The 13,287-nt window shown below is 39.2% G+C and overlaps 1 protein-coding gene across 3 annotated transcripts in view; it reads left to right on the top strand.

The window, feature by feature from the left end:
- The window catches only part of STT3A (STT3A, subunit of the oligosaccharyltransferase complex (catalytic)), a 29,581-nt gene extending 19,614 nt beyond the window's left edge, over nt 1-9,967 (top strand). For all 3 annotated transcript variants that reach the window (XM_011934600.1, XM_011934601.1, XM_011934603.1), the window contains 7 exons: nt 960-1,115; nt 1,357-1,545; nt 2,450-2,566; nt 2,684-2,786; nt 7,024-7,212; nt 8,655-8,770; nt 9,417-9,967. In XM_011934600.1, the coding sequence (XP_011789990.1) occupies nt 960-1,115; nt 1,357-1,545; nt 2,450-2,566; nt 2,684-2,786; nt 7,024-7,212; nt 8,655-8,770; nt 9,417-9,455 (909 nt within the window). In that variant the 3' untranslated portion in view covers nt 9,456-9,967. The remainder of the gene's footprint in view (nt 1-959; nt 1,116-1,356; nt 1,546-2,449; nt 2,567-2,683; nt 2,787-7,023; nt 7,213-8,654; nt 8,771-9,416) is intronic.
- Nucleotides 9,968-13,287: the final 3,320 nt, after the last annotated feature.

Raw genomic sequence — 13,287 nt, forward strand, 5'->3', positions numbered from 1 at the left:
GCCCTCAGTCTGGTAGACTTTTTCACTCTAACTCTGAGGTGCTTTTTTATCTGCCTGGCAGAATTCAGAAAGTACTGATGATTGTGCACATGCTTCCCTCTGAGCATTTGAGGGAATGAGTTGTAAAGCTGCTTGCTGTTGTTGATCCTTCCTAGGAATGTATGGGACACTCATACATTCTGGTTGTGGGGTCCAACTTTCTTGGATTCATAACTTGGTATTATAGAAGCACTTTTGCACTTTGTTGGATAATATGACCCTGGGTGTCTTAAAACGGGAGATGACATTTTTTTCTTGAAGGTGTGGGAGTATTACCCAGTGCTAGATTGTTAAAAGAGAGGAGGGATTTTTTGTTTGTTTGTTTTTGAGACAGAGTTTCACTCTTGTTGCCCAGGCTGGAGTGCAATGGCATGATCTCAGCTCACTGCAACCTCCGTCTCCTGGGTTCAAGCGGTTCTCCTGCCTCAGCCTCCCGAGTAGCTGGGACTACTGGCATCCACCACCACACCTGGCTAGTTTTGTATTTTTAGTAGAGATAGGGTGTCTCCATGTTGGTCAGGCTGGTCTTGAACTCCCGACCTCAGGTGATCTGCCCTCCTCGACCTCCCAAAGTGCTGGGATTACAGACATGAGCCACCGTGCCCAGCCAGAGAGGAGGGATTTTATATATTGTAGTAAAATAGTGCTCTCATACTTTTTTTATCTCAAACCACAGTTATGAAATATACTTCATATCATTATTATTCAAGACACATATACATATGTGCATGCATATAATTGAAATAAAGTTGAAGAAATATATACTTGTACTGTAACTATTTCAAGTATTTTCTCTTTCACTTTTAATGGAAGTCATGTTTGATGAAAACCCCTAAACTGATGTCTTGATCTACTAATAGGCTGAAATCTGTAAACTGTGTAACACTGATTAGACTGATCATGTGTTCTGTCTCTGGTAGGTGCGTCTAATGCTAGTGTTGGCACCTGTTATGTGCATTCTCTCCGGCATTGGAGTCTCCCAGGTGCTGTCCACATACATGAAGAATCTGGACATAAGTCGTCCAGACAAGAAGAGCAAGAAGCAACAGGATTCTACCTACCCTATTAAGAATGAAGTGAGAAGCAATGTTAAGAGTAGAGTTGGGAAACTGTGTGTGTGTGAATGTGTGTATGTGGGTGGTGGGGGGTGGGAGGAGTAAAGTGGAGCACTGTCATAGGTGGTCAGAATTAACTGGTAGAGCCTCTGACTTATTTTGATCAATCTCATCTCTATTAATGAATGTGTCTAACAATTTGTCCTGTGTTGTACGAATTTAGTTTGGTTAACTACACAATTAATTCTTTTTCCTTGTTTAGGTGGCTAGTGGGATGATACTGGTCATGGCTTTCTTTCTTATCACCTATACTTTTCATTCAACATGGGTGACCAGTGAGGCCTACTCTTCTCCGTCCATCGTACTGTCTGCCCGTGGTGGGGATGGCAGTAGGATCATATTTGATGACTTCCGAGAAGCATATTATTGGCTTCGTCACAATACTCCAGAGGTGAAGATTTGGGAGGAGTGGGAATTGTGGGTTAGGGGCAAAGGAGGAGGAGACATTTGATGTTATAGTGAATCATATAGCTTTTAGATGGGTGGAAAGCTTGGTGAAATTGGAACTTTGCAACTCTAGTCTTGAATGAGCCTTAGAGGTGAACTGCCATTCAATTCAGGGATCTTTTATAGTTAACGCTTACTAGTAATTATCTAGACTTTGCATGGACACTTTTATTGATATGATGATTTTTAACATGAGGTAGAACATCCCAGTTATAAAAGAAGAAAAAAGTTATAGATAAATAATACGTGTTCACTTTAGAAAAGTCAGAAAATTGAAGCAAGAAGATGTAAATCTTGTGTAAAGTGATCAGCTTATGATAACTGCTTTTAACATTTTAATTTATACCTTTTGAGAATCTGAAGTGATTTCTTTTACAATAACTATTAAGAATATCATTTCTGAGACAATTTGTTAGGAATAAAAACTTTTAAGAGTCTTAATTCTTGTCATCATATCCTGTGATTTGAGTTTCCACCCTATCTTTATAATAAGTGATTTTTGTGATTCTGTTAAAAGACTATTTAAGAAAATTATCTAATGACACTAGGCTATTGATGTGGCTATATTGCACAGTCTCCCACACCTCCCACCTCATTATGTTTGTATAAAGTGACCTGGGATGAAAGTGTAGGCAATGTTGGTTTGTTATTTGTGCTGAGATTTTATGATCTTATATAAATGGAAGACCAGGTGCCAGGATTTATTTTCTGGTTTGACATGCATTACTTTGTGAAGAAATTGATTAGTTAGCCAGGTGTCACTTCTGTCAGACCAAAGATGCCTTCTCTATTGCATTTGACTTCTAGAGACAGAAGCTTGTTATTTCCATTTCCCATTCTACTTTCAGGATGCGAAGGTCATGTCCTGGTGGGATTATGGCTATCAGATTACAGCTATGGCAAACCGAACAATTTTAGTGGATAATAACACGTGGAATAATACCCATATTTCTCGAGTAGGGCAGGTAAGGTAAAGGGATCTTTGAGTGTTTGGTGTGCAAGGTCTAGTGGGAAATGTGTCTGCATGAGGGGATAATATGACTTGGGATTTTGCTCTGAGAATTGTACATTTGTTTTTCCAGGCAATGGCGTCCACAGAGGAAAAAGCCTATGAGATCATGAGGGAGCTTGATGTCAGTTATGTGCTGGTCATTTTTGGAGGCCTCACTGGGTATTCCTCTGATGGTAATATACTTGATTCTATTTCTAGCTGCAGGACATAGATTCTAAGAAAACTAGATGAATCTCCTAGTTTTCTGTACGTTTACTAATATTTTACTAAGATATTTTTCTTTCAAGGGAAGTTCCTGAGTATTTGCAACTTGAGGTTTGGGTATTTCGATTTTTTTCTTTTTGCAACAAGAGGACATAAAGGTAAACAATTCTTGTGTAGGTACAGCATGCTATATGATTATCTAAGGCATAGAAGTAGTTCCACAATGAGTAATAAAAGCAAGCTAAACATCAGGCTCATGACAATAAACTTAAGAATTAGCATTTTTTAGTGGTTTTAAGCCATATAGTCATCGACCAGCTTAGAAATGTTTTATATGGCCTGACATTAAAAAAAGAACATTATATATATATATATATATATAATATATATAAATAAAAGTATGTGTAAAATGGAGGTTACCATGTGCCCTGTGATTATTGGCACAAAGATTTTTAGAAGAAACATCCAAATATAGTTAGCTGCCTTAAAAGTTAATGTAATGCCTGTTTATACTTTAAAAAGTTAAACAGTTCACAGCCGGGTGTGGTGGCTCACGCCTGTAATCCCAGCACTTTGGGATGCCGAGGCAGGTGGATCACATGAGGTCAGGAGTTCATGACCAGCCTGGGCAACATAGTGAAACCTTGTCTCTACAAAAATTAGCCAGGCGTGGTGGCACATGCCTGTAGTCCTAGTACTCAGGAGGCTGAGGCAGGAGAATCGCTTGAACTTGGGAAGGAGAGGTTACAGTGGGCTGAGATTGCGCCATTGCACTCCAGTCTGGGCAGCAGAGCGAGACTGTCTCAAAAAAAAAAGTTAAACAGTTCTGAAGGTTTATAATAAAAAGTGATAGTTCACTGCCACAAAATCTAAGCCCCCTTAACATCAGTCCCCAGAAGCAATTATTCCTGCAGCTGTTTCTTCTAGTACTTTACGTGCATATTTCTAAATACTGTGTATACAGTTTCCCCTCCATATCTGTGGGTCCTGCATCTGTGGGTTCAACCAACCACAAATGGAAAATATTTGTGGAAAAAAAAATCATAATACAACAATAAAATAGTACAAATAAAAAATACAGTATAACAACTATTTACATAGCATCTACACTGTATTTACGTATTATAGGTAATCTAGACATGATTTAAAGTATATGGACAGATGTGCATAGGTTATATACAAATACTACACCATTTTATAAAAGGGACTTGAGCATTTGTGAATTTTGATATTCTGGTGGGAGGGGATATATAAGTTAGACTTTTTATTTTTTAAAGAAGATAATAAGATAACCATTGAAAAACAATGCAGAGAGCGGGTGCGATGGCTCACGCCTGTAATCCCAGCACTTTGGGAAGACTCTTGAGGTTAGGAGTTCAAGACCGGCCTGCCCAACATAATGAAATCCCGTCTCTACTAAAAACATACAAAAATTAGCCACGTGTGGTGGCACATGCCTGTAATCTCAGCTACTTGGGAGACTGAGGCCAGATAATCACTTGACCCCGGGCGGCAGAGGTTGCAGTGAGTAGAGATTGCACCACTACACTCCAGCCTGATAGAGCGAGACTCCATCTCAAAAAAAAACCAAAAAACAAAAAATGCAAAACACTGTTACTGCCTACATCCATGAAAACATGTATGTGAAGTTATAAAAGAAGATAGTGTAGTTGTCCCTCTGTATCCATGGAGGATTGTTTCCAGGACACGCCCACCCCTCACCAGGATACCAGAATTTGTGGATGCTCAGGTCCCTTATATAAAATGGTTTAGTGTTTGTATATAATATACACACATTCTCTTATATACTTTAAATCCTCTCTAGATTGTAATACTAATCCCTAATACTAGGTAAATGGGTGTTAATACTGTGTTTAGGGAACAGTGACAAGAAAAAAGTATCCATCTTCATTACAGATGCCGTCATCTGTTTTTTTGTTTTGTGAATATTTTTGATTAGAGGTTAGTTGAATTTATGGATGTCAAACCCACAGATATGGTAGGCCAACTGTTTTGATTAATTTGTTACACTGAATTTATTTTTCAAGGTCAAATTATTAATTGGGCTTTACTAATAGGAGTTCTATAACATTTGAGAGGTATAATAAAAATAAAAAGTTGGGCCTGGCCTAACTTATTTTTTGTATAAACAACCATATCTTTTGAGCAATGGGCTTCCTTGATGCAGTTCCTATCATCATCATCATTATTATTTTTGAGACAGGGTTTCACTTTGTCACCCAGGCTGGAAATCAGTGGCACGATCTCTGCTCACTGCAGCCTCTGCTTCACATGCTTAAGTGATCTTCCCACCTCAGCCTCCTGAGTGGATGGGACCACAGGCACACACCACCATGCCCAGCCAATTTTTGTACTTTTTGTGGAGATTGGGTTTCGCCACATTGCCCAGGCTGGTCTTGAACTCCTGTGCGCAAACGATCCACCACCTCAGCCTCCCACAGTGCTAGGATTACAGGTGTGAGCCACCACATCCAGCCATTCCTGTTATTTTCATTCTTCCATTTATAGAGCTTGTGAGGTTTTTGTTTCAGACATACCTGCCAGGCGGCTACAATACTATTGCTCTATGATAGCTGAGCTGAGGTTCTGGGGGTTTATTTTTGTTCCTATTTGTGACGCTATGATCTAGGCAAGTCTCTGCCTCAGTTTTTCCATTTGTAAGATGAAGATAAGAATACAATCACTGAACGAAGACAGTAATATTCATTGGATGTTTACCATGTGACAAACAACTTATTAAATGCTTTATGTGCTGTTACTCATACTAACAGCCCTATTGTTGTAGATACTCTTATTTTTCTAATTTGACAGATGAGAAAACTGAAGCACAGAGAGGTTAAATAACTTGCTCAAGGTCACCTAGCTAGAACTGGCAGTGCTGGAATTCAAACTTAGGCAGTTTGGATCCAGAGTCTGTTCTTAAGCACTGTGATACCCCCTAGAACTCTTTGCAGTAGTGCAATAGGAATCTTTTTTTTTTTTTTTTTGTGGATTAGAAATATTTTTAATACTACCATCCAGTGAAACATGTAGCAACTGATTTCCCTAAAGCCTATGCAAGCAATACAGTGAATGATGAACCCTAAAAGAGATATCATGAGTTGATGGTAGTATCAGTATTTATCAAGCATGGGAGTGTGTTTGACACAGAAATGTTGACTTCTCATATACATGCTTTGGAGGTCTATAACTTTGCAACTGTTGGTCAAGAAGGAGAACATTCATGTCTTGTCTACCTTTTTGGTAAAACTACTACTCTTTCGATCAGTCCTGCCCACTGTCTAATAGAAATAATGGGAACCACATTATCATTTTAAGCTTTATGTTAGTCATATCAAAATAAGTATAAATAAGCAGGTGAAAGTAATTTTAATAATTTTATTTAACTGAATATTCATATCAAAACATTATTATTTAATTTAACATATAACCCAGTATACCCCCTTTTAGGGTTTGTTTTTTTTACTAACTTTTCAAAATCTAGTGTGTTTTTCATACTTACCTAGTGTGTATTTTATACTTACAGTACATCTTAATTTGGACTAGCCACATTTCAGCTGCTCAGCAGCTATATGTAGCTAATTGCTACTACATTTGATAGCCTAGCCCTAGCTAATCTATAGGACCAATTTCAATTGTGGCTTAAGTCTGGACTAGTAGCATAGGATTTCAGGAGTATAATCATTTCTCAGAAAAGTTGTATATTTTGATGAAAAATGCGTTGCTCGTATGTTGTCCTCACTATTTTTATAAATTAGAGTTAAATGATACCAATCCCCATTTAAAAAATGTTGAGGAATTTTCTTAGAAATACTAACCTGCTGGCCGGGCGCGGTGGCTCAAGCCTGTAATCCCAGCACTTCGGGAGGCCGAGACGGGCGGATCACGAGGTCAGGAGATCGAGACCATCCTGGCTAACACGGTGAAACCCCGTCTCTACTAAAAACTACAAAAAACTAGCCGGGCGAGGTAGCGGCGCCTGTAGTCCCAGCTACCCAGGAGGCTGAGGCAGGAGAATGGCGTGAACCCGGGAGGCGGAGCTTGCAGTGAGCTGAGATCCGGCCACAGCACTCCAGCCCGGGTGGACAGAGCGAGACTCCGTCTCAAACAAAAAAGGAAATACTAACCTGCTTTAACTCCAGCAACCTTTGTGATGCAGCAGTTCTTTTTTTTTTTTTCTCCTAGATATCAATAAGTTTCTTTGGATGGTCCGGATTGGAGGGAGCACAGATACAGGCAAACATATTAAGGAGAATGACTATTATACTCCAACTGGGGAGTTCCGTGTGGACCGTGAAGGTTCTCCAGTGCTGCTCAACTGCCTCATGTACAAGATGTGTTACTACCGCTTTGGACAGGTTTACACAGAAGCCAGTGAGTGATTCATAATAATATTAACAATAGTAATAGTAGTGATTACTAATACACAGTATTTTCCATATGCCAAGTCCTGTTAAGTGTTTTGTGTCTGTTAACTCATTTAATCCTCACAGCAACCCAAAAGGCATATACTGATATTATTGTCGTATTATCTTTATTTTTATTGTTTGTATATTCTTTTGAGATAAGGTTTTTGCTCTGACACCCAGGTTGGAATGCAGTGGTGCAATCATGGCTCACTGCAGCCTTGATTTCCTAGGCTCAAGGAGTCCTCCTGCTTCAGCCTCTGAGTAGCTGGGACTAAGGTGCACACCACAATGCCTGGCTGTTTTTAAACTTTTTGTAGAGATGCGGTCCCACTATGTTGCCTGGGCTGGTCTGGAACTCCTGAGCTCAAGCAATCCTCTTACCATGGCCTCCCGAAATACTGGGATTACAGACATGAGCTACTGCACCTAGCTATTGTTATTTTTGTTTTCTTCTTTTTTTTTTTGATACAAAGTCTTGTTCTGTCACCCAGGCTGGAGTGCAGTGGCACGATCTTGGCTCACTGCAGCCTCTACCTCCCAGGTTCAAGCGATTCTCCTGCCTGAGCCTCCCAAGTAGCTAGAATTACAAATTACAGGTGTGCTCCACCACCCCCAGCTAATTTTTTTTTTTTTTTTGCATTTTTAGTAGAGACGGGGATTCACCATGTTGACCAGGCTGGTCTTGAACTCCTGACCTCAAGTCATCCACCCACCTCAGCCTCCCAAAGTGCTGGGATTACAGGCGTGAGCCACTGCACCCAGCCTGTTATTTTATTTATGACGAAATTCAGGTACAAATAGGTTATTTAACTGTCCAGTGTCACACAACTAATGGCAGAGTCAGGATTCAAACTGACAAAGACTGGCTCCAAATTCTGTGCTTTTGACCATTACTTTTTATTGTCCTTAAGGGTATTATAGTGAAGACAGGAACAAAAGGGTGAGAAAGTGATTTTTCATATCTTCAGATGACTATATTGAGAGTTATTTGATTAGGTTAAGTCTCTCCTTCTGACTTGGTTCTGCACTAGGGAGAATTTCTGACATGAATGCAGGTCTTTGACTTGTGGTAGGCTTCTTTCTCCGATCCATGCAAGGGTTGCTAATGTGTTAGAGGCTCTGGATGACAATCCTCAGGAACAGAGGGCCTTGGAAGTCGGCTCCCTATGTCTGTCTTATTAGAGATAAGACATTGACTGGCAAGCATCATCTTGCATAGTACTTAAGTTAGAGTAACACTTGATTTGCCCTTACTACCTGATGCTCTTTTTTGCAGGCTCTACTCTCACCAAATTGTAGGCTGAGGAATCATCATTCAATTAGTAGATGGTGTACTGAATCTGTATACTGTCTCTATAGGAAATTAGCACTGTAGAAAGAAGTGTGCTCTTTTTCATCCCTCTCTAGAGCGTCCTCCAGGCTTTGACCGTGTCCGAAATGCTGAGATTGGGAATAAAGACTTTGAGCTTGATGTCCTGGAGGAAGCGTATACCACAGAACATTGGCTGGTCAGGATATACAAGGTAAGCAGATGCTATATGTCTCAAAAAGCAACTTTTATTTTGCAGATTGGTTTCAGTGCTTATAAAATGGGCCACATATTTCTCAAATAGGGAAATTTCTCATGACACCTGTGTTTGAAAAGTAGCTTGCAAACTCACTGAAAATTTTACTTTTTATTTTAGATTGTTCTTAGAGAGTAAATGATCCCAGTCTGCCGTCATTTTGGCAGTTGTTGCAGTAATAGTTTTCCACCTGGGGCTTGACTCAACCAGTTTCTGTGATCATCAGGCTCATGGGTGGGGAGAGTGCAGGAAATAGAGAAAAAGTTCACATTTGCATTTAACTACATTTTCTTCTCTCTCTGAAAGACCTTAAGGTATATAGAGTCACATAGAACCACATAGGAGTATATCTCTCATATAAGAAAAGATTGAGAACCCTTGATCTATGTGGCGGGTAGATCAGTAATATTGTTCCTCCCAGAGGTATTCCAAAAGGCTAAGCAGAGAGAATCTAGTCTCTAATCAGTGCTTGTTTATTCACAGCCCTAAACTAGGCTGTAGAACCCAACATAATCCTACCCACTCTGGGTGAATCCATTTTAGTAGAAAATTTCTCCAAAGTTGATCTGATTGTAAATATTAAACTGACATCTTTATGTTGCAGGTAAAGGACCTGGATAATCGAGGCTTGTCAAGGACATAAATGTCACGTCCAGCTCTGATATGCTTCACACTGGGCACATCACATTTAGGACGTTGAAGATTTTTTTTTTTTTTTTTTTTATATGCAGTTTGTGAGAACAAAGCTGGATGGCATTAGAATTTGTCCTGGGCAGTATGGGCTGGGCCAAATGAAATGATTTTTATAATTCTAAACAGGTTACCAAATGAAATGTCATGGCTTTACTTTGGTCAATTAAAGGGGGGAATTTTTTTTAAAAATGTGCCTTACTTGTTTTGACTGACAACTGATTTGAGGAAGGCAAAACTATCCTAGGTTGCCAGAAGGACATAAGCAGACCTTGTCCATTCTCTTAGCTCCCTAAATTACCAAATAGAGACGTCTTTCTCAAATCAGGAAAACTATCAAAGACCAGTTCAGATCCTACATCTACAGACAGTTTTGTCATACTCTTTGCATTGCAGCACCTAGTACAATTCCTTGCAAATAGTGTGGCTCAATAAATTTTTATTGAATGAATAAATGTGGGACCAGAAGAGTGCCTTTCTCGGCTAGAAAGGCAGGTTTGTTGCTACCATGTCTCTGTTCTCAATGTCTCTTATCCTTAGATGCTCTCTGACTTTATAAATCAGCAGTTTTGAAGACTCAAGACAAACAGTGAAATTATTGGTTTATCAATGGAGAGGAAAAAACTCTTCCAGCATTACATATAGAGCTTGATAGTCAGTAGGTGTTTTTGAATCAGCTTGAATATAATCATATGTATCAATTTGAAATTGAACTTTTCAGCACTCTCACTTATTCATGACACAGGAATGACCCTTTACTCAAAACTCTTGTGGTTATTCAAAGGTGAGCTGCTTTTTCCCTTAGTCTTAGCCTATTTGTTGCTATTGTTTATTGCTAACAAGTTTAATTACCTAATTTTGAAGCTCTTTCCAAATAAGATACAAATTAAAAAGGGAAGCATTGCTTCCTTTTAGAGGTTTTTAGGGACCTCTAGGTCCCTAGAGAGCAGTGCCAGCCTGCCTGCAAGAAAAGAGAGGAGAAACTTCTTAAAAAGTTTTAAGCCTGGGCAACACAAGGAGATTGTTTCTATGAAAAATAAAAATTAGTCAGGTATGGTGGTATACACCTGTAGTCCCAGCTACTTGGGAAGATGAGACTGGAGGATCACTTGGGCCTGGGAGGTTGAGGCTACAGTAAACTGTGAATTGGCCACTGTACTCCAGTCTGGGCACTAGTGAAATCCTGTCTAGAAAACAAAAAAACTTAACTGGAAAGCACAGTGGTCCTTGAGGACATTTAATGTCAGGACAAAGAGCCTATGACATATATCACTGATGTATATAAACCCTAAGTCATTAATAAAATAAAAGCTAACTGTTTAGTGTTATCCATTTAAGGAAACGGGAGGAATTGTATAACTTTTAGATTAGTCATAGTGGTGCTCCTAAAGGATACGCTGTTGTATATTTGTATAGCCAGGGCACTTAGCCTTCCAAACTAATTCATATACCATGTTCTTCAATTGTGGGTGAGGTTTTAGACTTAAGATTTGATTTACTATATGTAAATACATTACTTGATTTATATAAAGAATTCATCTTTAGTGGAAGAGGTTATTCTGAATTATTTATCAATATGATTAATACCAGTTAGAAATTATTAATGATCTTCCTTTATACTATAAATAGGATAACCTTTTAATTTGTCTCTATAGTTGTTGCTCTGAGGATCTTAATTTTACTTTCTAGGCTACATGAAGCTATCTTTTTTAAAAGTGTACTTTTCATTTTCACTGTTATTGTGCACTTAGTATAAAAAACTCAAATCTAGGCCAGGTGCAATGGCTCATGCCTGTAATCCCAGCACTTTGGGAGGCTGAAGTATGCAGATCACTTGAGCCTAGGAATTCAAGACCAGCCTGGGCAACATGGCAAAATCCCATCTCTACAAAAAATACAAAAACTAGCTGGGTATGGTGGCACGTGCCTGTAGTCCCTGCTACATGGAAGGCTGAGGTGGGAAGATGCCTTGAGCCTGGGAGGCGGAGGTTGCAGTGAGCCAAGATCACGTGCACTCCAGCCTGGGAGAGAGAGTGAGACCCTGTCTTAAAAAAAAAACAAAACAAAAACTCAATTCTAAAAGGCAATAATGCTGTTTTCTACTCCCTAGTGGCAACCACTTTAAACTCTGATTCTCACATTACTTACTTTTAATACCATAAATAATTGCTTTATTTTTCTATGTTTGGTATTTCAATTTTAGGCATCATGTGTAGAATCTGTGGTTTTTTTTTTTTTTTTTTTTTTTGAGATAGAGTCTCGCTCCTATCGCCCAGACTGGATGCAATGGCGTGATCTTGGCTCACTGCAGCCTCTGCCTCCCTGGTTCAAGCGATTCTCCTGCCTCAGCCTCCTGAGCAGCTGGGATTACAGGCGCGCGTCACCACGCCCGGCTAATTTTTGTATTTTTAGTAGAGACGGGGTTTCATGATGTTGGTCAGGCTGGTCTTGGACTCCTGACCCCATGATCCGCCCACCTCAGCCTCCCAAAGTGCTGCGTGAGCCACCGCGCCCGGCCGAAATTCTTCTTTATGTTCCGTTCGGATTGGTTTACTCTCAGGGTTTGCTCACACCTCTTGGCTTGATCTATCTTTTCATTGTCACATTGTGTGTTCATCTCCTGACTTCTTTCTTGGTTTCTCACCTTTAAGTGCCTTCCTGAGAAAATGTGTGTGAGAGAAATTTCTTGAGAACTTTTCGTGTCTCTTGTCATACTCCATTGATAGGTTGGCTGGGTACAGAATTCCAGATTGGGAATGATTTTTCCTTAGGACTAGGAAGGCATTGGCCTATCTTCCATATGTTGAGAAATGTAATGCTGTTCCAATTTTTTTTTTTTTTTTTTTTTTTTTTTTTGTGGATTAGAAATATTTTTAATACTACCATCCAGTGAAACATGTAGCAACTGATTTCCCTAAAGCCTATGCAAGCAATACAGTGAATGATGAACCCTAAAAGAGATATCATGAGTTGATGGTAGTATCAGTATTTATCAAGCATGGGAGTGTGTTTGACACAGAAATGTTGACTTCTCATATACATGCTTTGGAGGTCTATAACTTTGCAACTGTTGGTCAAGAAGGAGAACATTCATGTCTTGTCTACCTTTTTGGTAAAACTACTACTCTTTCGATCAGTCCTGCCCACTGTCTAATAGAAATAATGGGAACCACATTATCATTTTAAGCTTTATGTTAGTCATATCAAAATAAGTATAAATAAGCAGGTGAAAGTAATTTTAATAATTTTATTTAACTGAATATTCATATCAAAACATTATTATTTAATTTAACATATAACCCAGTATACCCCCTTTTAGGGTTTGTTTTTTTTACTAACTTTTCAAAATCTAGTGTGTTTTTCATACTTACCTAGTGTGTATTTTATACTTACAGTACATCTTAATTTGGACTAGCCACATTTCAGCTGCTCAGCAGCTATATGTAGCTAATTGCTACTACATTTGATAGCCTAGCCCTAGCTAATCTATAGGACCAATTTCAATTGTGGCTTAAGTCTGGACTAGTAGCATAGGATTTCAGGAGTATAATCATTTCTCAGAAAAGTTGTATATTTTGATGAAAAATGCGTTGCTCGTATGTTGTCCTCACTATTTTTATAAATTAGAGTTAAATGATACCAATCCCCATTTAAAAAATGTTGAGGAATTTTCTTAGAAATACTAACCTGCTGGCCGGGCGCGGTGGCTCAAGCCTGTAATCCCAGCACTTCGGGAGGCCGAGACGGGCGGATCACGAGGTCAGGAGATCGAGACCATCCTGGCT

The sequence above is a fragment of the Colobus angolensis genome, unplaced genomic scaffold (assembly GCF_000951035.1).
Source record: "Colobus angolensis palliatus isolate OR3802 unplaced genomic scaffold, Cang.pa_1.0 Scaffold137, whole genome shotgun sequence".
Classification (NCBI taxonomy): Eukaryota; Metazoa; Chordata; class Mammalia; order Primates; family Cercopithecidae; genus Colobus; species Colobus angolensis.